This window comes from Alligator sinensis, unplaced genomic scaffold (genome assembly GCF_000455745.1).
Source record: "Alligator sinensis unplaced genomic scaffold, ASM45574v1 scaffold1232_1, whole genome shotgun sequence".
NCBI lineage: Eukaryota > Metazoa > Chordata > Crocodylia > Alligatoridae > Alligator > Alligator sinensis.
In genome coordinates, this window is record NW_005842537.1 from 824,822 (window position 1) to 850,711 (window position 25,890).

Here is a 25,890-nt window from a genome sequence, read left to right on the forward strand (position 1 = left end):
TCTCCAACTTGGGCGGAAACCACCCAAGCTTTTTATACAGCTAGCAAGCCAATCACTAGCCGCCACGTGTGAATAATTTCACGCAAGCCAATAATGGGGCTCGAATTATAATACAAATGGCGGGAACTCTTTGCAAAGTGCATTTCTGTGCTGTAAAGAAGAAATGCACACTGCAAAGAAAGCTACGAATTGGTGGGAAAATAATTCAGTGGCGCCAAAGCGCACATAAAACAAAAATCACACCCTTGGGTTGTGACAATAGCTACCGCTGCTCACCACGTGATGCCCTGGCAACACGGGGCTGCACAGGGTGGGCAGCAGTGGCGAGGAGACCCCAGCACGGATCTCTGCTCCCTGCAGAGCCAGGTCACACAGCAGGGCAGTGCTGGTCCTTGCTGTACAGCCTGGCTCCACAGGAAGCAAAGACTTGCACCGGGGTTTCCTCCCTGCTGCTGCCCACCCCATGCAACCCCAGATCTCTGCTCTCTATGGAGCCAGGTCACGCGGCAGAGACCAGCAGGCTTGCTTGCCACTCTGCGTTGCTTCCGTGCCCTGCAACACGGTGTGACAGGGATCAGAGATCCATGCGGGGCCTCCTCGCCTGCATGGAGGGCAGTGGCCTACCTCCTCCCCTGGACGAGCTACCCACGGCACTGTCCTGCTGCCCGCTGGGGCCCCAAGCCCTGGCCCCAAATCCTGCCTGGCTGAGTAGGGCTGTCCAAAGCTTCCCTTGCAGCCTGTTCAAAACCGATTCGGCAGAGCCAAATCTCAGAAACAGATTCAGCCGAAATGAAACAGGATAGTGATCTGAAACATCGAAACAAATCACTGTCCTCCAAAATGGCCGAATCCAAAACCGAATCAAAACACAACTGTTTCGCACAGCCCTACTGGCTAGCCTCTCACTGGAACACTCTAATGTCCCAGACAGCCCGTCTACAGCACGTTGAGTCAGGTCAGAGCAGCCCCAGGCTGGCAGGTTGAGTCCCAGGTCCCCCACCAGCCAGGGCTTCTTCAGCTCAACTCAATGTGCTGCAGTCCTGGGCTCGCATGAAGACGCGGCACCCAGGAGCAGTAAATTACAGGGTAAAATGCATCAGTTTTTTAATGCATTCACATTAATTTCACATGTAGATATGCCCATGGAAAACTTGAGATTTAAATCTACAAACTTTGGGGAATTTTTTTATTCCTAAATCTTAATCTCTGTTGAATTTTAGTTTCTGCTTTCTTAATGGCATCTGTTTCCAAGTTTATCCTGTCACTTTTTTATATAGTTATATTCAAAATATATTTTATATAACTATTATAGTATTCTGCACTGGTCCGCACCTGTAGGGAGTGAACCAGGAAAGCCAAGGCTGTAACCAAACTCCAACTGGCTACATGAATCAAGGATAATAAAAAGTCCTTCTTCAGATATGTGGGGAGTCAGAAGAAAAACAATATTGGACCCATGCTAAACCAAATGGGACAGCAGACAAACAACACACAGGAAAAAGCCAACCTGCTTAATGATTACTTTGCATCAGTTTTTTACCAGCCCAAAGGGACAACGACCCTGCCTAACATGATGCATGCAGAATGGCCAGGGTGACGGTGAATATATGCCCCTCACTGGTGAAGGGAACACCTTGAGAGGCTGGGCACCCACAAATCAGCTGGTTCAGACAGATTGAACCCAAGTGTGCTTAAGGAACTGGCAGACATCATAGTGCGGCCACTGGCAAGGATATTCGAGAACTCATGGTGCTTGGGCAAAGCACCTGAAGATTGGAAGAGGGCCAATGCAGTGCCTATCTTCAAGAAAGGGAGAAAAGAAGATCCAGGGAAATACAAGTAATCCATTTGACCTCAATCCTTGGAAAGATCTTGGAAAAAATTATCAAAGTAACCATTCTTGATAGGCTAGCTGAAAGAAACATTCTGAGGGACAGCTAGCACGCAGGTAGATCTTGCTTGACCAATCTCATTCCCTTCTATGACCAGGTGACATACCACCTGGACATAGGAGAAGAGGTTGATATCATATATCTGGACTTTAAAAAAGCCTTTGACCTGGTGTCCCATGATGTCCTCATGGAAAAATTGGCTACACTACAGTCCAGTGGGTGGGGAACTGGCTCTGAGGTCGGACCTAGAGAGTGGTGGTTGACAGAACTGAACCAACATGGCACTCAGTGCCCAGTGGTGTCCCACAAGCAGAGCTGTACCTAGGGGTGTGTGGGGCCTGGGACAGATCAGCCTGTGTGGAGCTGGGGGGTGGCTAGCAGTGTGGGGGGAGGTGGCAAGCGGCCAGAGTGGCACTGTCCATGGGGCACCCCCAAGCACAGGGCCCGGGGCAATCAATCACCCAGATTCGCCCCCTGAGCGTGCTGGTGCACCCCCTGACGGCTGCACTCACTGCTCAGGCAATGGGCAGGGGGGCAGGCAGGAAGACCGGTGCCCCTTCTGCAAGTACCAGCCAATTGCTGCAGCCGCTTTCTGGAGTGGCCATGGCCAGCACTTTCTGGAGTGGCTGCAGTGAGTGCAGAGATTGGCCATAGGGGACTTCCTTCCCCCGCGGGGAACCCCCCCACCCCCTCCATTCGGTGGGACCGGTTGCAGGAGTGGCACGTGCCCCGCCTGACAATGGCAGTGACAGTCGCCCATGCCCAACAGTCACAAACTCCTCCAAGACCATTTTAGGCTGGGCATAAAGAAAAACTTCTTTGGTCCGAGCCCCCAAGGCCTGGAGTAGACTCCCCCCAGAGATGGTGCAAGCACCTACTCTGGACTCTTTTAAGAAACATTTGGATGTTTATCTTGCAGGGATCCTTTGACACTAGCTGACTTCCTGCCTCTTGGGCACGGTGCTGGACCTGTGATCTTGTGGGGTCCCTTCCAGCCCTAACATCTATTAAATCTATGAAATCTATAGTTGCTTCTGCATGTTCTTTATACTTGGTAGTAGTAGAGGTTTTACATTTGGGACCTTCATGGATTCTCTCTTCTTTTACTCTTCAGGGCTGTTTTCTGATTCTAATGGGGCAATAGAATATTTTGATAATGTTATATAATTTTGACAGTATTCAGACTGACATGATTATCAGTTTGGCCACAGTATCAGTGTTTATCATTTTTTGTGCATAGTGAGGGATATATTGGAGACTGAGAATGAACCTTCAAGTTCCAGGCTATAAAAGATAAGATAAATGTTAGTGGTAACGAGACTGGCTTTTGACTGGCCCTTAACATTTCTCATGGAATGTGAAAAATATAAATTGTTCAATCCAGCACAAGAAGAATGGAAAAACCTACTTAAGATGAAAACAATTTTTATTTGGGGAAAAAAACAAGATATGTTAAATGCAGAATATATGCTTAAATAAAGCTGGGTGGTATACCAAATAAAGAAGTTTATTCTGCACCAGAGCTAGATACATGGCAGTTCATTTCTGTAAACAGTTCAGAACTTGCTAGAGAAATGCAGTCAGCCCTAAAGACCTTTGTTCCACTGTATATCTAAAAAGTTGCGTTTCATTTCTGGTTCAGCGGTAGGACGAGCAATTTCAAATTTAAACCACTCACCTTTTATATGTTGTTAAGTTGGGTACTGTGAGAAAAGGAGGGAAACTGATTTGGATTTTTGCCTAGAAAGCTTCTAACATATCCCCAAGTTTATATTCTTGTAAATGGAAGGTCTTTTCCCATGTTGATAATATCAGATCATCTTAAACAGTTCCCCAACCTCATATGCCAGAAGAAGCAAGTTAACACTTAATGGAGTAGAGTTGACTTCAACAGATATTCCAACTGTCTTGAAATTCTTTACCTTGAGGCAGAATGGGTGCCTTCTCTTCTACTGTCAGGTCATTGTTCTGCTCTGTCTTATGTCTTGTGTTGTATGGTGACACTTTCTCAGCCTGGAGAAGGCTGTTTGCACCCAAAATCTTGCAAAGAATTTTTCCAACTATTTTAGTTGGTCTAATAAAAGATATTGTATTTAGACAAAGAATGGTGTCTGCCTTGCATGGTATGTTGTCTTGTGACCATGCAAAACTATCTTAGTTTGGTTCAGGTGTGATCCTGTAACATAGTTTAGTAGGGGCTACAAGCTCTCACAGCCTGGCCATTGTTCACTCAGACACCTTAAGTTCTTTGGATCAGCCTTTCTTGGTAATTAAGCAAGATCCAATTGTAACAAAAAGGATGTAGCACTTCTTTTCAAGCGTTTTTTATTCATTTTTTTCAGTGAGAAATATAAGGCTTAAATCAGGCTACTGTATGTGGGAAGAATCCTGTAATTTACTGATGTAACTCAGTTATTGTTATTAGTCTAATTTTTTTTTTTCCAGAACAGAACACCTACTGTGTGGGGTGACTTTCTACATTATTATTATTTAAAATCCGTTGTTGGGGCATGTACTGATGCTGTCCTTGAATAATTAAAGGACTGTAAGAAGCTGTTATGATGGTTTGTGAATCAGACTCCCCCATGCTTAACAGCTATTTGTAAAAGCATTAACTTGTCATTAAGTACTACTGACTGATTGACTTTAGGGTGTAATTGCATAATTAAATTTAAGCTTACCAAGAGGTTACTTGAAACATTCCACTGAAAAATACAATCCTGCATGTTTAGGCAAATATCAAGGTTTTTCTCAGTTTCAGATGTGATTTTCAGGTGAGTACAGAGATATAGAATCAGTCTGGCTTTTAAATACCATCTTTTAAAATCATGTAAAATCTTCTGCGCTTTTTAATCTTGCCTCTAGCCTGTGTTACACAGTGGGCATGTCTGCATATGAAATTAATGCAACTGAGTATACTCTGGCTCAATTTGAGCTAAAAGTAAACTAATCCTGATGTCACCACCTACACATGAGTTAAACCGCAGTAATTTACTGCTCTGCTAGATTACCATTTGTATTTGATGGGACTATCTGGCAGCACAGTAAATTAATTTTCTGCACCCTAATTGCTGCGTATGTGTAGACAGTGATAGGGGGTGCCCCAATACATCAGTCCAATATCGGATCGGTACCAGTGTAAAGAAAACTGGCTGTATCGGATATCAGCTCAATAAATGCCCGTGCTGCATGCAGCTGCAGCGCAGCACTCAGGAGCAGGGCCAGCAGCATGGAGAGCTGCATGTAGCTGGTAAGTCTGGTGGGGTGGAAGGGAAAGGCATGGAGAGAAGGGGTGTGGGGGGGTGGAGATCAATGCACCCCGTGGTGAGGGAGGGGGCAGAGGTAGGGGCAGGCTCTGTTTTGGGGGGGGGGGGCAGAGCCACAGCTCGTGGGAGGGGAGGTGGCTCCCGCTGCTTGCACCCTAGGAGGACACGAGGGTGCGGGGGTGGGCACGTGTGCCCCCTGGATCTGCATGGGGTGGTGGGCTGCAGCCAGGGCTGTGCAAGACTCTTCTTGGTGGGTACTGGGTTTGGAGTGGGCACCAGCAGTGCTAGGACGATGCTGCATCCACCCCAAATTTCACTCCTCTCCCAGTGCTGCTGCCGCGAGCCGCCCGGCACAAACCCAGCTCTTCCTGGGACACGGGTGGAGGTGGGGCGTTGAGCCGGGACTGCGCTGGGCGGCTGGCAGTAGTCAAATTTGGGATGGATACAGCGTCCTCCCAGTGTTGCCGGCACCCGCTCCAAGCCCAGCCCCCGCCAAAAAGAGCCCCACATAGCCCTGGCTGCAGCCCACTCCTCCCCATGTAGATCCAGGGGGCACATGCCCCCCCATGTGCTCCTCGGGTGCAAGCAGCTGCGGGAGCCACCTCCCCTCCCGAGCTGCAGCTCCGGCCTCCCCCCCTGGCAGGACAGCATCTGCCCCTACCCCTGCCCCCTCCCTCTCTGCAGGGGTGCATTGATCTGCCCCCCGCCACACACACCTTCTCTCCCCCCTTCCCTTCCACCACACTGGCCTTACCAGCTGCATGCAGCTCTCCATCCTGCCAGCTCTGCTCCTCACTGCCTGAGTGCTGTGCTGCAGCTGCATGCAGCACAGGCATTTATTGGCCCCATCAGCGAAGCCCAGCCTCCACTGAGAAGAGCCCCACATAGCCCTGGCTGCAGCCCATCCCGCCCCGTGCAGATCCAGGGGGCACACGCCCCCCTGTGTGCTCCTGGGATGCAAGAAGTTGCAGGAGGCACCTCCCCCTCCCCAACCCAGCGCCTGCCCCTGCACCCTCCCTCACCATGGGGGGTGTTGATCTGCTGCCTCCCACACTTTTTCTCTCCCCCCTCGCCTACCACCACGCCAGATTTACCAGCTAGAGGCAGCTGTATTGGAAATTGGATCGCTATCAGCCAATATGCCTCCTTAAAATATCAGGTATTGGTATTGGCCCCAAAAATCTCTATCAGTGTACCTCTAACAGTGATACTTTACCGCACAGAAGATTAGTCTGCTGTGCAGTAAAGCATCTCTTGTAGATGTACCCAGCATATGGTGTGATTATTGAGACTTAAGCCTGTAATTCATATTTTTTCAAAAGATTCCAGACAACGTTCCATACTGAAGCATCTCCAGAGCTTTGTGTAAAGTTCCTGCATTTGTTTATGATTTGGTAAACTTGAGAAAACTAGAACGCAATGAAAGACACATTCCTATATTTTTAAAACAAATGTTTGTATTCTTTTTGTGTTCCTTCACAAATGCAGGATTTTCAAGTGACCTTTACTATGTGTTCTGCTATAGATCAAGCATTTTGGTAATTGAATGAAAAAAAATCATACCACAACAAGCATCATTTTTTGCTTGGCTCAGAGTTTCTTGTATGTCATAGTGGTGAACTACTTCATTTCACTTAATCAAAGTTATATTTAACCAAAAAAGTAAACTAGATTAATGTGTCTTTGCTCTTCCCTAGAAAAAAAATGTGGACTGTGATCTGTTTATATGTACTAAGGATAAAATCAGTTTTTGAAAAAGGAATTGTAGGTCTGTTAGAACCTATTATGAAGTTCAGGCAAAGGCTTTATTACAAGTTCAAATGAGACATGCAGCTTGGAAATCTGTGGCTGTCTCCTTCCTGTGTTACAGGAAACCTTAAACTTTTTCATTCATGTTACATAGTCTGCATGGGATTTTGCACCACTGTTGTATACGATAAGTGACAGAGGTCAGTCCCTTTGGAACTTAGGAGCAGACAAGTATTTACATGATAATACATTTTTAATTTTGGGGGGAAAGGGCTATTGTTTTAGTAACATAAATCTTTATTTGGGTATCTGAAAGATTATTAATTCTGGAGTTCTTGAAGTTCTTATAGATTCTCTTGATACTCAATTTAGTCACTTAACCTTCATTTTTGGAGCTTTTCTTACACATATTGAGTCACTGGATTTTAAAATGCTAAAGGATTTTCTTTTCTTATAAACTAGCGGGGAATGGTTAATTGCTCATTACATTACTGGAGGTTTTCAGTTAATTTCAAGAGTCCTTGGGACAGTTGAATTGTTTGCATAATAAGTTGTGGGTTTGCTTATGACTGGGCACTTCAGCTTTGATTACCAACAAAATTTCATGGAACCTGGTAGGCTTGTCACAGGCATCCCTTAGGTGTGATAAATTGATAAAGGAAATGTAGTGCCTTTCAGAAGGGTGTGTACCTATGAGAAACAGGAAGCAGTACACCAACTGGCTGTGTGTTAAGGGATTTGTAACTCTTGACTAGTGCAGGTGTGCAGACACGCTGCTGAGCATACTCACTTCAGGCATCTTGGCAGCCGCACTGTTCAGCAAAGAGTGAAAAACCCTGGTGGGTAGAGAAATATGACTACATTACAGCTGAAAGAGTTATCACATTCAGGTCTGTACAGGAGGAGACGGGATCGTCCTGATAGTGTGGGGCTTCAGGGGTTACACGAAGAGAAGCTAAGGTGAGTGAGTGAAAATTAATGGCTAACAAAGGTGACTGGTGCCTCTTTAGTTATGTGTTTGTTTTAACGGTTACAGTAAAACTTAAGTACAAACAGCAGATTCTGATAATGGAATTATCAAACACGTGTAATGAAAAGTAGCCCCCAAAGTACCAAATAAATCCAGGAAGAGCTAATAGGAAGCAGATATTCTGTGTTCGCTTCAGTCACAGCATGGTATTTGGCAATGATATGACTGTCCTAAATTCAGGAAAAGGAGGCTCTCCATAGCTTTTTAGTATACCTCTGACAAATGTAACTTACTAGTAAATACCTTTCACAAATCTTACAAGTTATTGCATTGCAGCTTACAATAAGTCCACAGTTTCAATGAGAGTGTTCTGACGACTTAAAAAAAGTTGTCTAGCTTCTCTGGGGTCTTTCTGCTGCCATTCTATAGGGTTTTTCTTTGTTTATAGATGGTCTGGTGCAGCTTGTTAGATTATGGTTTTTCATAGGGGTTTCTTTGTTATTGTAATGGCTTTAGACAAAAGAATGTGGTAGAACCACTTAACATGACCTTATAAAGAAAGGATAACCAAAAATCTGAAAGCAGTTTAATGACTTCAGTTATTTTCCTAATATTAATGTTCATTTTAGCACATTCAATTAGACTTTCAGAGGCCTATATTTTGATTGGTATCATGAAAGAATAATTGTTTAGAACCTGAGTAAACATCAGTATAGAAAAGTAAAAATACTCTTTTTTTTTTTTAATATTCTCAAACAATCTGTTCCCATTTTTGCTAGTTAGAGAAGGATTCTTGTGTAAATGCTGACAAAAGCATCAAGGGAGTGAAAGTACTTCCTACCTTCTAATGACTTTTACATTGCTCTTATTTTTATGCTATTTTTTTTGTTTGAACTCTGTAACTGGAGTGCTACATAAAATTGTGTGTTGCTTTTTTATATGGGGGTTACAGTACTGTCAGCTTCTGTACAACAAAATCATCTTTTCAGGCCTTCAAACTTTGACTGAAACTCTACAGAAATTACAAATACTTCTGTAAATGCACAAATACTTCAGTTAAATTATTTGAGCTTGTGGTTTCAGAAGGATGGAAATTTAGATTGATGTGCTTAACCTTAACAACTTAATGTCAGTTTATAAACTATTTTCAAACAGACATTATAGAAACTTTATCTAAAGTCTTTTAGTCACCATGATACAAAAAAGTAAAACTAAATAAAGTCATCTTGCAATTCTATTAACTTGAATCTTGATCAGGCATTTATCCATGGGACCACTCTTTACCTACCTTTTTAAGAATTCCAATACATGTTCATATTAAAAGTCTTATAATCTCATATCAGCATTTCTAACTTCAAATGTCCTTCTTTTCCTTATTGCAGACTTCATGTTTTTGGATGTATGTACCCCAAATCAAACTGTTACACTTAATCATCTATATACCTCTTAGTCCAGGTTATTTTTCAGTCTACCTAAGTCTAGAAGTTTATGCTTGATTCAGTGTTTTTTCCTTTTGTAATATAGTTTCTATATTCAGTTTAATTTATTTGAAACTAGTACAAAAGAAAAAATAAAGGTCATGTTTAATGTCATGCTATGAGATCAAAATATGCTTTCATAACTGGAGTCCATCAGTAAAGCTGTTGGAAACAAGTTACAAAGATGCATATTTGATAGCAATAATGTTCCTGTTGTTCTTTTTTTAGTGTTCATGTCAGAGTAGTATTCATGAGCCTTGATCTGGAGTAAGGCCCTATGGGGATGCTGTATAAATATAAAAGTTGACATGACTCTTACCATGGACTACTTAAAGCTTAAAAAGATGAACATACCTGAAGGTTAGGTGTGAGAGCAGATTTGTGTCTAGAAGGGATTTGAAGAAGTCCATAGCCTCACAGATCAGTTAATGGAGGGTGATCCGTGCATAAAGTGGAATGGCAGAGTGTCTGGATGTGTTTATGGGACATGCGGGTAAGGAGACCAACACCTTTGATGAGGCAGCTTCAAAAGTGGGCACTTAGGCTGCGTCCATATATGCAGGAGCCTGCAGTTTGTGGCACTGCAGACCTCTTTGTGGCACCACAAACCATGTGGTGAACATTAAAATTTGCCCCATGCTGCAAATTTACAGGCAGAATTTGCTACTGGGATTTTTTGGTAGCAAAAAAATAAAAATCAGAACAAAAAGCAGCACAATGCATGCACAACAAGTGTGTGCCAGCACATGTGGAACCCGGGCCATCCAAAGCAATGTTCTGGCTGCCGACCAGGCCTCTGTGTTGCCCAACCTGTGTCTCTGCTGCTCCAGGCCACCTGGTAAGACTGCTGGGGCAAGCAGTGATGCTGGCCCCAGCCTCCAGCTCTCCCTGGCTAAAGAGCCAGGAGGAGCTAGGCAAGGGCAGTTTGCCTGTTGTAGGACAATTTGTCCACAATGAAGCACACGTGCAGGGGCTTGCAGTGTGGGAATTTGTGCTGCTACAAGCACAAACCCCTGCAAGTCTGGATGTAGCTAAAGAGGTCAAACTGTTCCAGTAACGTTGTTAATTAAGTTGGTTGTTTAAAGCAGGCCTTGCTCTTTCTTTTAACCCCTTTCCTCTTGTTTCTTGTACCTGCTATTGTGATCTTGCAATAATTTTTATGGAAAAAGACTGTGCCATTTAAGACTAGGAAAATATCTTTGTGCTCTTATAAATAAAAGAAAATAACTTTAGGGAGAAAAAGAAAGTCCTTATTTTGCAAGAACATCAAATGGAACCCTGAAAAACACCAGGTCACTAAATTCTTCCCAGTGGCACTGAAGTGTCTGTTCTTAGTGAACAGTTAATTTAGAATCTGTTCATGCACAAGGAGTACAAACTGCTGCCTCCAACATGCATTATTTCTGAACCATCATAATGCCCTGTTGCATGGTTTTGAAACATCTGTTAAAATTCATCTTCTTGTTAGTTTTCTAAGCTAAGTACAAACAGTCCAAAAGCCTGAGGCTGAATCAATTCAATCTTTGCAGATTAGTTTTAACTACGTAGATTGAACCAATAAGCAAGTGAACAGATATTGACTTTTGATTCCGGAAAGCAACCAAATGCTTGCAGTGGCTCAGGCCAGAAGGTGAGGGGCACTAGAGCATGCCTTCCTGCTCTGCGGGAGCAGAGAGCTTGGGTCAATGCTACCCAAGTCTTTTGTGGCGGGAGAGGGTGAGGCGAAGCATCCTGGGATGCTGAGGGACTGTGAGTTAACTTGAATCTGAAGAGGATCTGGAACAGAAGTTCAATAAACTGATTTAACCTAAATCAGTTAAGTCTGATACTGCATCCATCCAAGTTTATCTTAAACTGGTTTCAGCCATTTTGAAAGTGGTTTATGTGTGCTGAACTTTGGTTCTGTTACAGATTTGAACCACTTTCTGATCACTTATACTGGTTTATGTGTAATTTTGTCCCTAGCCCTCTAGTGTTGCCTAGCTCCCTTTTTAATACAGTTACGAATTTAAATATGCTAAATAATGCTTGTGGCAATTACCATTAATTTCTGCCAGGGTAAAAAATGACATTAGTTTCTATTCTATTTTCTAATCCTGTATCATCATGTACCTGTTACTACTTAGTTTCCAAAGTTGTCTCTTGTGAGGGTTTTCTGAAAAGGACTTTGAAAAGGCTGTAGTAAATGATAAATACCCCTTCTTTTTTTCTTCCAAAGCTTTTTCCCTTTTCTTTGTGGTGTCCTTTTCCCTTACCCTGTTTGTAGTATTTGCCCTCTAAGTTGTCAGGAACTGGGTAAACCACCTATGTGTGCTTGTACAGACCATAACTATATAGTGTACAGCAGCACCACTCACTGCCCTAGGTAGAGGAGTAGATTCATGGGTGACTGGTGCCGCCTTAGTCAGGGGGGGCATGTGCCCCCCTCCCCTCAGCAACCTGGGGTGGGGTCCCACCACAGCCCATCGCAAGACAGCCAATCACGAGACAGCTGATCGCTGCAGCTGCTTCTGGGAGTGCAACAGCGCTCTGCTCCCCAGCCGGTGCTTGCAGGGGGGACGCCGGTGCTCCTGCCTGCCCCCCCTCCTCCCCCCCCGCCCATCACCTAAGCTGCAAGCGTGGCCAGTCAGGGAGTACGCTGGTGCACATGCACCCCCGTGCACCCCTTACACGTTGCCACTGAGTAGATTTAATCTCTGACTTCAGTCTCACACAGTTTTCAAGTGTGTGGTATAGCTGGATGTGGGATGGCAGCTAGGGCAGGATAACTCAGGTACCAATAATACCAGTGTCCAGGGTCCTGAGTTGAAGAACTAAGATTTTCTCAAAAAGAAACCATCATGGAATGCTTAATGACTATGAATGTGAAGTTTGGACATGAGGCCAGTTAATTAACTGGATAGAATCAACATTAAAATTCAGCAGTATCAAAGGAAAGGAAACTAGAAAAAGCCTAACAGAACAAAATAACTTCTGTCCCAAATGCAGGAGTGTATATAATTCCATACATTTTGGGAAGCAAACAGACAAACCAAAAAGTTCCTGTTTAAATCCTTTTCTGCTGGATCTTTTTTTTTTTTTTTTTTTTTTTTTTTTTTTTTTGGCACAGGCTTTTCAGACTGTAGTGAAAGCATCAAAATTATGAATGAGCTTTTAAAAAAAACTTTGACTGGCTCTTTGGTACCAAAATTATGTTTACATTTTTAACTTTAAATTAAGTTTAATGTAGATTATTCTGAAGTATTAAAATACAAATCATCAACAATTGGGACCCTGAAATCCTAATGCCACCATTGAACAATATTTTCTGAATATGTAGCTAAATGTACATTCCTAAAGGTATACAAAGTAAGAAAAGACCATTGTTTTTTGCATGAAACAAAATTCCTTAATGAGACCTGGTTTGAAGTACAATATGAAAATACAGTAATTTCCTGTGTTAACGTAACTTTATGATGGATCAGATACAGCAGGATTTCAGGGTTCATAACAGGAAGTAGATCTCTTACTTTTGCATCTCTACCCATTAATGCTTGTATAATCCAAAGCCTGACCTATCTCTATCATTGTTTTCTAAAAGTTTGTAAATCTGTTCTATAGTTTGCAGAGACTCAGTCCATAAGCAAGTCTTCCTCTGCAACCTTTCCCAGGTTGGATTACATAAATGGTTTGGGCCTTACTCTTAAATTTTAAAGTTTTTAAGTTTACAACAGAATCCTCTAAATAGCCTCATAATTTTAGTGCTGTACCTGGAATTTAACAAATGGCTTATTTAAACAGTAACTCAAAATATTTTAGACTTTATGAGCTAGACACCTGATTTTGTGTCCTGAACTAAATTGGGAGCCCAAAAACTGTAAGTTAAGTTTTAGTTGGCTGCACTCTGTGTGACACTAAACAAGCCACTTGATCTCTCCTTGCCTCAGTCTCTCCAGTTCTTGAAGTAGGACTTACAAATGGGTAGATGTTAAATGGTTTAAGACAGGGGTGGGCAAAATATGGTTTATGGGCAGTTTCATCTGGCCCACGGTTCATGGGCCAGATCTGGCCCACCCATCAATTAATTGCAACCTGCCAAGCCCATGCGCCTTGCCCTCGTGGCCAGAAGGGCCCAGCCCAGCCATCACGCATAGCTTTCAGGCACCTTTGCTGCTGCCACTGCTGCAGCTGCCAAGGGGCCTGCTTGGCTTCCCCGATGTCCAGCAGGCATACCCCCCATGCCTGCCTCAGGGTGCATGCAGTGGCTGGGAGCTGTGCCCCCTTCCTGCTCCCCTGCAGCCCCCAGATGAACCGTCCGCGACTTCATCTTGTGCCCTGCTCTGCCCTGGCTGGGTAGTGCCTCCCCTTGTCCCTGCCCCTACCCCAGCCCTGTTCCCTCCCTCACCATAGGAGGCCTTGATCTGCCCTCCCCCCCATAGAATGAACATGAGCCACCAATGTAATGCTGTAGCTGGCAAAGCAAACAAAACACTGGTGTGCATCTACTGATGCATCTCAGACAAGACTAAGGATGTCATCTTTCCACTTTGCTTGGCCTTGGTGAGGCCGCAGCTAGAGTACTGCATCCAGTTCTGGGCACCACACTTCAGGAAGGTTGTGGAGAGGCTTGAGAGAGTCCAAAGGAGGATTACATGTATGGTAACTCAGAGGGGACTTGGTGGCAGCCTATAAGTATATAAGGGGCACATATCAGGGACTGGGAGAACATTTGTTCACCAGGGGTCCCCAGGAGAGGACTAGGACTAATGGTCATAAATTGCTAGAAGACCGCTTTAGATTAGACATAAGGAAAAACTTCTTTACAACTTGTGTGCCCAAATAAACTCCCCTCCTCCTCTCCCCCCCGCCCCTCCCCCCCAGGTGGTACAATCATCTACTCTGGATATCTTCAAAAAACGTCTGGACGCTTGCCTTGCTGGGGTCATCTGACCCCAGCAGTCCTTCTTGCCCAAGTGCAGCGGGGCTGGACCTGATGATTTTCCTTCCAGCCCCTAACATCTCTAAATAATCGGCCATCGGTATTGACCCAGGAATCTTTATTGGTGCACCCCTAGTAAGTGCTGATGGTGTTTTTTAATTGTTGTGTAACCAGTTGCAATACAAGAGCAAATAATGTCATGGTATGTCAGTTTTAGTAGTTAGTATGCACAAAACACCATTTAAATGCTCAAATAATTGGCAACCGTTAAATTGCTTTATGATGCAATGAAGCATTTTTCAAAACCTCCTCCTTAAGAGTGCTGGACTCTCAAATATTTTGTTAGAAATTTCACCTATATGCTGAAACTTTCCTCCCTGCTTTCTCCCATAAACAGGATGTTAAGGAAACAGTAAGCAGACATCTGTGATTAATCATGAGGAATTACTCAGCTTTATAGATGCTATTTGCACATCTTCCCTTTTTTTCACCCCCTCCTCCCTTCCTTTCTGAATGGTGTTCAAAAGTAATGTTTGGACTGGAAATTCTCGCCTTTTGCAGTTCAATAGAATATTTTGAAAAAAAGAAAAGAAGTCAAACAACTGTTGATAGTATTATAATAATGACACTTTAAAACTGAGCAAAGTAGCATCCTTAACTTTTTTTTTAAATTCCTATGCAATTACTTTTCTAAAACTTTCAGAAAACGAGATCTCAGTAAAATCTTTCACTGAAACTAACTTGTGCAACACAACAAATAGCTACTGAAGATACGCTACTAATAGCTATCAGTTATTCAAGTAGTTTTCTGCTTTTTCCTTTAGTCACCAAAAATAGATTTAATAGATTTCGTAGACGTTAGGGCTGGAAGGGACCTTGGAAGATCATCAAGTTCAGCCCCCTGCCTGAAGGGCAGGAAGTCACCTGGGGTCATAGGATCCCAGCAAGATAAGCATCCAATCTTCTCTCCAGGGTATACCTTAAAGATATCTCTTTGTGGGAAGATAGTAACTACTACACTGGTTTTGTACTTTTCTGGTGGAGCCTAACAAATCTCTTTATTTCATTCAGTAAAGCTCCTGGGTTTCTTGCAGCTTATCAGTTCAGGAGCCTACTTAAATACATGCTTAAGTTCTATTGGGATTTGAGATACAGGCTTTTCTGAACCGAAGTCTTAGGGCTCCTTTACATATACAGGGAGGCTGCTCTGATGTGCTGTAAATCCAGCATGTTGGAGCAGGCTCGATTAATCGAGTCAGCTGGAGCACAGAAATTAATGCGTTCCAGCAGTCTCCAGCATCACATGTATCAGCGTCCCTGCACTGAAAAATGGTGGTGGGGTGCTTTGAATTAAAGCTTGTTGAATGAGCTTTAGTTCAAAGTGCCCTGCCGCCATTTTTTGAGCACAGGGATGCTGATGCATGGGCACTTTTAATTAGCATGGCTTGCTAATTAAAGTTCTCCCCCTGCCTCCCGGACTACATCTACGAACTCTCTTTGTTTGTAAAACTCAAGTTGTCTCAGGAAGCCCAGCATCCTCTGTTTACATCTGTACCTTCGACCATTTAGGAATTATGCAGGGTCATGATCTTCCCTGGTGTAAAGTAAAAAAAACCCTCACTTAGAGTAGACCTCAGAAGACAAGTCTGCTGTATGTATGGCACTTGCCTTACTGCAAACTTTCCACTCTTTGCCGGATGAACTGTGAGGAGTTGGCCAAGGCAGTGGACCATGGATGTCCAGAGATTGAGGGACTCTGTAGAGCTTTTGAATTCAATGGGATCCTGGGAGCAAAGAAGAGGCAAGAAAAGTAGAGTTACTTTGTAGAATTCCTGACCTGTAGTTGACAACTTCCACTGTGTACGTTTGATTATAAATATTCAGCAACAAAAATACTAAAATAGTTGTCAAGTCCCAAATTACCATGACTGGAAACCTTGTTAGAGTGATCTACCATAAATTGTGGACCAGCAAACTTTTTTCCCTGAATCTAAATCACCTTTGAACCCTTGATTGAAAGAACACTTTGAATCATCTGTTTGGTGTTCTAGGTGGAGAGATGGTTCATATGTCTCAACCTACCATAAAATAATTATGGTATCTTGCAGCAGTCAAAGGTATGAGCCTTAGGATATTTTAAAATGAGCTGCTTTGTAGACTGTAGGCAAGCCTGTGTCCAACTCATCCAAGTGACTAGAGGCATTCAGTTGTACATCCACACTACTTTTCATTGCTTAAGGGTTAAAATAACTCATGATTAAAACACCCCACTTGGCCTCACCCTCATGCTTCTTCTGCATGTTGCATAATAGTTCTTAAACAATTTCTTTTGATTTATTCAGTGTGACATGATGTCATCTCTTCTGACCCTGAATGACTAGATGTCAGAGACTTGCACAAGTGAAATTTAAGCAATTGTTTCTCTTAAATAACTGAGATGACACAAGTGTAAAGCTTTGGTGGCTTTATCACATGTTAATTTTTTCCACTGGTTGGGGCACATACAAATAAGCTGAGGTGTGAGAATTTGTTCTTTCAGGGCTACTTGATTAACTTTCACAAACCTTACAGACCTGCTTTCTGATATGTAGCTTACTGCGATTCGGTAGCTAAGTACCCCTGGACCACAGCATTCTATACATAAAATCCAGCCTTGTTGCTTATCATTCTTCAGTTACATAAATATGTTAAACTATTATTAATTCAGTATATATCATTAAACTCTGAATTTCCACACAGGAATGCTCCTTTGTGGAAATAACCTAAATCTTCCTTAAATGTCTCCTCTTTAAATTAAAACAACTGACCTGGTCTCTCACTCAGAAGAGGAAGCCCTGGGTCATGACTTTTTTTCTTGTATTCTTGTAGTTCAATGGGCTGAAGTTGAACTATTATTCTGATCCAGACTGCTCCCTTGCGAATCATGTACTGGATGTTTTTTGTGACACTCTTGGTGCAGATCTCAAGCATAAATAAAACTGAACTATCTTGCATACCATCTGATGTCGTAGAGCATGTGGGGTTAAGGTCCTCTTTGCTTCACTTCTTTTCATAGGAATGCATAGGTCTGGGGCTGGAATTCATATTTTTCCTTTCTAAATGTCAATTTAGCAGTGGTTATATTTGTCCTTTACAATTCTTGGTAGGATTATGAATAATGACTGCACAGTAAATATTTCAGTGTTTGGGCGTTCTTACTGATAAGAAACTTAGGTTCACCAAAACATTTGCAAATCTGTCTGCAAGCCTGCTCATGTTACTGTTTCAGTGTCAACAATGTCAAGAATTTTGTCCGAGACTTTTCTGTTTCTTTGAACTGAAGGTTGAAGCAAAAATCTCAGAGTGTTTGAATTCACATAGAAATTGTAAAAAGAAGTAATAGCTCACTCACACCTCTGATCCAGTATTCTGCATGTTGTAATGACAGTGGCAATGTTTAAGACAGAAAATGTCCTTTTTCTTCTTTCTTCTTTGTTTGTCTTTCCAGGGACTTGTTGTATACACCTTGTCATGATCTATATCAGGGGTTCCCAGTGTTTATATGCCTAAGGGCACATTTGAATTTAATAGAAAAAGCAGCAGGCGCCAATATGAATATTAAAGTTTAGATTTTAGATCAATCTGATCATCTCATTCATTACTTAAAATTGCACTAGATCTGCAACTTCAAAATGCAGCTTCCCTTTTCATACAAAAATATTTAGATAAAAAATATTTGTTAGAATAATGATTTTTACTGATCATGAAAATGTGCATGGGCACCTGAATAAACCTCCGGGGGCACCATGGCGCCTGCAGGCACCGTGTTAGGAACTGGTGATCTATATATTAGTGGCGTTTCATTTTAACCATGGGAAAATGTGGATTTGGGGTTACTTTTTTAAATCTGAAAATTGGGGATTTTTTTTTTATCAGAGAGAATTAGAATCCCTGGTCATGAGTCAGTCCTCTTGTTGTCAGACTGCTCTGCCTTTTTTCATCTGTGCTTAAAATCCCTGCTGCAAGGAACCTCTTTTCCCCTGCTATGTTTTTTATACCAGAACTGAATTGAATGAAGGTGCAGCAAACGTGAAATGGATAATTTCACTGTATTAAACCAATGTACGTCATGCTCTGTACTGCTTGGAAAGTCCTTGAAAGAAAGCTTGTTCAGTATGCCCAAGTACTCCATGTTCTCATGCACCTGTTGAAACCTGGTTATCATCAATGTAGTAGACATCAATCAAATCACCTGAGCTGGTCAGTTTGCTTTTAATCCAGTAAACAGTGTTTGTATTTTCCTACTGCCTTCTGTCTCTGTTTAGACCTCTTCAATGAGAACCATTTATGTGTATTTCTCCTTGAAAAGGTTATTGATTATTACATTTGTTGCAAAATCTGTTACCCTTGTTTTAAGGGGCTGTGTCCTAGCCTCTTCCACTGGACACCCAATTGGTTAAGGCATGAGCATATCCATGACATGTTTTTCTGACCTGGTGATATTCTAAATAGCGATGTATGTGAATGCTTGCTTTCTTAATAGTAAATGCAAGCTCTGTAGCTTTGAGAGAGTGTAATGAAATGACATGTTGATAATGCATTTTGACAGGAGGATTAAAGTGAATTCCTTTTAAGCGAACTCTCAGCCTAAGTAAAGACAGCCAAAAAGCCCAAGGCTGAATTGATTCAATCTTTGCAGGTTAGTCTAAGCTGTGTAGATTGAACCGATAAGCAAGTGAACAGACATTGACTTCTGATTCTGGAAATGCTGCCACATGCTTGCAGTGGATCAGGCCAGAAATCAGGGCATGCTAGAGCACACCCCCCTGCTCATCTGGATCAGACAGTTTGGGCCACAGCCAGCCTACCCACCCTGTAAGTGGGGCTTTGCAGGAGAGATGCAAAGCATTCTGGGATTTTGGGGGACTGTGAGTTAACTTGAATCTGGAGGGGATCTGGCACAGATAAACCGATTTAACCTAAATCAGTTAGGTCTGATACTACATCCATCCAGGTTTATCATAAACCGGTTTCAGCCATGTTAAAAGTAGTTTATGCGCACTGAACTTCTGTTGTGTTACAGATTTGAACATGTTTCTGATCACTTGTACAGGTTTATGTGTAACTTCTGTCCCTAGCCTCACACTATAACCTTTTGTGCAACATCATCTGTCCTCCACTCGTCTTTTTTGTGTTCTCAAATATGCATTCCATTTGTTCACTCTTTCTATTCTTTTGGTGATAGACATACATACAAGCATAAGACTGGAATGGATCGCCTGGGCTATTGAGGCAACAGCTTATCCAAAGAGTCCTGAAATTTTCCCACTCCAGCCCCTCTCACAAAAAACACCGTACAATATGCTGCAGGTAGATGAAAGACATTGTAATGTCACAGAAGTTACTAGGTTAACTGAGACTTTTTAAGACACTGATGGCAGGTTACTTTAGAAAATCATGAAACAGTGCCCTCAATTTGGGGAATGCTTAACAATTCTTCAGTTAATACTCTTCAGCTTCATTTACTCTGGAGGAAGGCATTATTAAATATAATATAGAAGGGGAAGTACTTTGGTTCATGTTATATAGACGGTCAGACAATCATACTAGCTTGTTCTGGTTTTAAATCTGTGCAGTTATCAAAGCAATGTTATTTTGCATTGGCTTTGTCTACAGTATATTTTAACACATTTGTCTCTTGCGGACTTAATATGTTTCCAGTTCATTTTTCTAGCAGCTGCTGTGGGGGAAACTAAATACAGGTAGTTTAATTGTTTCCTATTCTGTGTTTGGGGAGCTGGATAATGCAGTGTGAACATTTTAAAAATAAAATGCAATATTAACAACCCAGATAATTAATTAGTACGATCTGATCTGTGAAAGAGGAGAAATGGCATTAGCTCTGTACAAAAGGTGTTTTCCTTTGCCCAAAGAAATTAACTCTTGCTTATTAAAACAGATTCCCCTAGCCTCAGTGTAGCATTCATAGTAGTATCTTTTGTTTACTTGAAAAGAGATCTGTAAGGGACTGACATGCTACTTAGTAAATAAAAACAATGTCCCCCACCACCTTAGCTGAAGGTCAAGCCTCAGCGTGGTATCTGCAGTGGAGTCGTTACTATAAAAAGAATGTAATTTAGAGCCAGAAAGTCTGGTGTTGACAGTTATCCCCAACCATATAAGGAACTTCACGGACATACTAGACATCTTTCATAGTAGGCTGGGCATTCAATTTAGTCAAGATATTAATTATAGCTCCTGGATGAACTGTTCAGGTCATAGAACTCAGCTTATAAAAACATCAGTCAGAGCTAGTGTAAGCGGATGGTTAGTACAGATCTAGTATCTCATCTACTTTTTCTTTCAGTTTACCAAGTGCATAATTTGTATGTGGCCATTTGTAATGATTTGGGATATGAATCAAATACCTCTGGGATAGGAAACTTCTCTTTCAGAGGGAAGAACCATAAAACTAAATGTCACTGGGACCTTATGTGTCAGTAAATGTTGTATTTAACCTCTCATATATTCTATGTGAATATAATATCTAAAGCAAATGATCAAAATGTTATTTATTAGGGGGTTGCACACTTTGTACCTTCCATCAGTCCAACTCCCTGCACACACCAGCAGCTCCTCCTATTCCTCCCTTCTCCACGGTCTCCTTCTGTAACATCTTCCCATCTCTGCCCCACCCCCCCCTTGCTTACTCCAGGCACTCCCTGTGGGTGGGTGGTATTGTTTTGGTGGGATGTGGTCTGTGGATATCAACAGATTCCTTGATCTGTAGACAATTAAGGTCCTGGCTGAAGCTAATGGATGTGCTAACCTGATGTCTGGGGCTCTCTCTGTTCCCATTTCCTTCCTTTTGGTTTTCTGATAGATTGTTTTAATCTCAAATCAATAGGATCCTGCTCCTGGGTACCTAGAGCATTTCCTGAAATTTTAAAATGGATTGGCTATGGTGGTCAGAAATTATTGTCTAATCTCCAGATGGGCAAAGGGGGAAAATGCTGTCAAGTTGAGTCAAGGATCATGTATGATTGCTTGAAATTATTCTGTTCTGGCCCGTCGGTATACAGCATGAGTGCTTGCAGCATGGCCAAAACAAACAAAAATGTTTGTGACTTCCACTTTATAGATAAATTATTTCACACCTCAGTACAAAAATATTTCCACATTTCTGAACTGTTGCTATACAGTGGTACATTTATTGGACCTGGTGGGACTCCTGACATGACTGGAGTGTAGCTATAGAGGGTACACCTTGCATAAAAGGGACTGGGTGGGGGGAAAAAAGGTGGAGGCATTGCTCTCTATGTGAAAGAGCGGTACACCTCCTTGGAGGATGACATTGGCTTCAAAAATGGACATCTTGAAACTCTCTGGGTCAAGTTGCAGGCGTGTGGGGGGAGGCGCGGCGAGAGAGACCTGACTTTCAGTGTATACTGCAGACCACCAGACCAGGGGGAGGAACTTGATCTGGAATTTACCTGAGAATCGACTGAGGCTGCATGTGCACATGACATGGTCATCATGGGAGATTTTAATTATTCAGACGTCTCCTGGGAGGAACACTTGGCCAAGTCGGAATGGTTGTGATCCTTCCTGACGTGTGTCAAGGAGCCCTTCCTGACTCAGGAGGTGCATGGGTCAACCATGTGGGCCTCGATTCCCGGATGGTCCTTGGGAAACGGCCGCAGTTGCGTGTCAAGTGGGGCACCGGGTGGTGACACCAACCCAGACACGCTTGGGGATGCCAAGAGCGAGGTGGAGATAAACACCACAGACAATAGGGTGTGAAATAAAATTTGATATTTACTTACAGAACTGTCGAAACAACTCGAAGGGTGATATAACTTGGAGGCGATGAACTATATACAGCAACAAGGGATAAGCGATGGGTGACGGGTAGAGACTGCAGTATACAAGTACGATGTCTGGTTGGGACAAAGTACAGGGCATTCCGGATTTGGCAAGGCAGTAAACTGTAATGCTTGGAGCGACCGGAGCAGCTTCTGCTATAGACCTAGGGGTCTGACCAGGCCCCAAGACGGGTGATCAATCCGTCCTGAGAGTCAGAGCCTGGGGACCTCGCGCCAAGGCGTGCGGTCCCCTATATAACTTTTTCAGCCAATCAGGAAGCTCCCCTGATGGTACATTCTGGAACCCATGGACATGTTGGCCAGCCAGCCATGCCAATTAGGTGGTCTTTGATTGGCTAGACCACAGGTGATCACGCCCTGATCACGCATCGCTTGCATGTTGGGTCAAATTGCTGATACACTCCGCCACCGCATCACTATTTACAAATGGTTGCGTCACTTAATACTTTGGTGCAATAATCTGGTGGGGTCACTTTGCTTGTTGACAAACCAGAGGTGATGCTCTGCAAGACTTGGTCCTGGCCAAAGGAGATGACCTGGTGACCGACTTAAATATAGAGAGAATCTGGGCGACAGTGACCATGAAACTATCATGTTCACTATTCGATGTAAGGCAGGCAAATCAGATAACAGGATTGAAATTCTGGACTTCAAAATGCAAATTTCAACAAGCTTGGGTCACTAGTAAGGCAAGTGCTGCGGGACCAGGGACTGAAGGTGAAAGGTGTGCACAAAGAGTGGTTGTTCCTTATGGATACGATCCTTGAAGCACAAAAGAAGTCCATTCCCGTACAAAGAAAGGTAACAGAAGGACTGGGAAGCACTGTTGACTGTGATTTCCCTGTTTAGCCCTCTTAAGAAAGAAGAAAGAACAATGGAAGCTTGGGGTGGGCATGAGGGAGCAGGTTGACATTGTATACCTAGACTTCCAAAAGGCCTTTGATCTAGTATTCCATGATATCCTCACAAGAAAATTGGAGGATTGTGGGCTTAACTCTGAGACAGTCAGGTGGGTGAGAAACTGGCTGCAGGATAGGACCCAGAGAGCTGTAGTGAACAGATTTGTGTCACCCTGGCGAGAAGTGGCCAGCAGTGTCCCACAGGGGTCAGTGCTCGGTCCAGTACTTTTCAACATCTTTATTAACAATTTGGATATGGGGGTGAAGAGCTCACTGGCCAAGTTTGCAGATGACACCAAGTTATGGGGAAGCATGGTCATGCTTGAAGATAGGCTACAGGTACAGGCGGCCCTAAACAGGCTCGCAAGTTTGACAGATCGGAACTGGATGAAGTTCAATGTTGAGAAATGTAAAGTGTTCCACCTCAGGATGAGCAACCCCCAACACACCTACAGGCTTGGCGGCACCAAACTGACTAGCACCATGAATGAAAGGGACCTGGGGGTAATAATAGACTACAGTATGAATATGAGCCGGCAGTGCGCTGCTGTAGCCAGTATGGCAAATAATACTCTGGCATGCATCAATCAGTGCATCTCCAGCAAACCAAGAAAGTGAATCTTCTGCTCTACTCAGCACTGGTGAGACTGCAGCCGGAGTACTGCATCCAGTTCTGGGCACTGCACTTTAACAAGGACGTGAACAAGCTTCAGGGAGTCCAGAGAAGAGCCACCCGTATGATCAGTCTTCAAAGGCAAGCCATACAAGGAAAGGCTGAGGGATCTGGGACTCTTCAGCCTGAGGAAAAGAAGGTTGACAGGGGACCTGGTAGCAGCTTACCACTACACTAGGGGAGTACATCAAGGGCTCGGTGAGCAAGTGTTCACCAGGGGACCTGAGGGGAAAATTAGGAGTAATGGCCACAAACTCCTGGAAGATCAATTCAGGCTCAACATTAGGAAAATCTTTACAGTCAGGGTGTCCAGACTGTGGAATAAGCTCCCTCCAGAGGTGGTGCAGTCGCCTATCCTGGAAATCTTCAAGAGGAGACTAGACAGTCACCTTGCTGGGGTCACCTGACCCCCAGTTATCTTTCCTGCTTGGTGCAGGGGGCTGGACCCAATGATCTTCCAAGGTCCCTTCCAGCCTTACAATCTATGAAGCTATGACTTCTGCCAGCAGGGGCCTTAGGAGTAGATGGCCACTTCCAGATGAGCAGGAGTGTGCAGTTTGTGGCACCACAAACCACACGTGGGGAACTTTAAAATATGCCCCTCGCTGCAAATTTTCAGTGTGGGGCAAAATATGTTACCAGGAAATCCTGGTAGCAAAAAAGAAAAAAAAAAAAGAAAGCACCAGAAAAAAACACAACATGGCACACATGATAAGAGCGTGTCAGTAGACACCAAGGCTTTGTCCTCCAGGGAGATGCTTTGCCTGCCGGCTAGAGCATTTCCACTCCTTCAGTTGTGCCCTAGCTCCTCCAGCATGCCCAGAGCTGGGAGAAACTGAGCAAGAGTAGTTTGCCCGAAGTGGGACAGTTTGTCCCTCAACAAAGTGCACGTACAGGGACTTGTGCTGTGGCAGAAAGTAGTAGCACAAATTTGTGCCGCTACTATTTTTGCTGCTGCAAGAGCATGCCCCTGCACATCTGGACATGGCCAATAAGTGTGGAACGGTTACAGGAGGAAAAGAGATGCAGACAAGGGTCATATTGAAGTAGGGCATAAAGAAAAGATATGCTTGTGTTATACACAGTGTGGATTTCAAAGGTAACTGTTTCTATAAGCAAAAGTAAATGCAGCATCTCACCCAACAAAACATGTTGTACTGTGTTTCACGTATTTCCCTTCTCCCACAAAAGTTCTACTTTAGGCTGGCTTCTACTGAGTTGTGACTTGTATAAAAAGCCTCATTAGAAGGTGTTGCTTACATACAATTATTTTTATGTTCTCTTCATTTCCCTGCAAACAAAAGGGACATTAATCTCTCAGGTGACAGATAAGCACTTTTTCATACCTGTGCCCCCTGGAATAATCCTATAATGAATTATGTGATAGAGTTGGGGAGGTCTTTCTCTCACCCTCTAGATAATTCTGTACATAAACACCACCACAAAAATCTTCGGCTTTATACTGTGGAGCACATAAGATGAAATTTGCAGAAAGCCTCAGAAATTACTTTATTCTAATCCTGTGGAAGTCCCTGAGTGTGTTTCCCTTGATCTTCAGTGGGAACAGAGAGTGGTATCAAATACTTTTGAAAATCTGATCCCTATTTTTTTTAAAGAGAGAATGACTCCTTTCCTCTTATTTGTAATAAGTTACCCATTTAGTTTAGGGCTCACTTATTGCTTATGTGGCTGGCAATTGACTTTTGGTCACAGAAGACAAGAATATTATTGTATGCCAGCACCAAATTATGTGTGTAGCAACACAAACAAACCAGCTCAGATCATGAAAAAGTCAGATGATGATCCAGCTCAGATCAGGGAACAATCTGCAGAGCTCTGGAAAGTCCTGGATATTTTATAACCTTAAGGGAAATTTTCCAGTAGTAACTGCCTGCTTTCATGGGACATATTGCACAAAGTCTGAGGTTGAATTTGTTTAAAACTAAATCATCTTTTTGTGCGTGGAAGGGAAGAATTGAGCTGTGAATACTTATCCTACTCCTTAATGGTATACAAGGAATGTAGTGGTTTTGATCTCCTAAAAGCAACAATCATAACAGCAGCCTTTGAGCTGAAGTGGGCAACGTTATTTCACTGTGGTGCAATTAGGCTGCCAATGGCAGCTGTTAATGCTGAAAACCTAGTTTGGAGATGTGACTGTTCTGCACATCTATTTGTGT

At 43.1% G+C, this 25,890-nt stretch overlaps 1 protein-coding gene across 2 annotated transcripts in view; it reads left to right on the forward strand.

The window, feature by feature from the left end:
- The first annotated feature begins 7,745 nt into the window (after positions 1–7,745).
- LIMS1 (LIM zinc finger domain containing 1) overlaps positions 7,746–25,890 on the forward strand; it is a 57,632-nt gene continuing 39,487 nt past the window's right edge. Inside the window, exon 1 of one of the 2 annotated variants that reach the window (XM_025213562.1) lies at positions 7,746–7,867. In XM_025213562.1, coding sequence (XP_025069347.1) covers positions 7,761–7,867 — 107 coding nt within the window. In that variant the 5' untranslated portion in view covers positions 7,746–7,760. Of the gene's footprint in view, positions 7,868–19,599; positions 19,623–25,890 lie in introns of those variants that run through there. The other variant, XM_025213563.1, reaches the window with a different exon arrangement.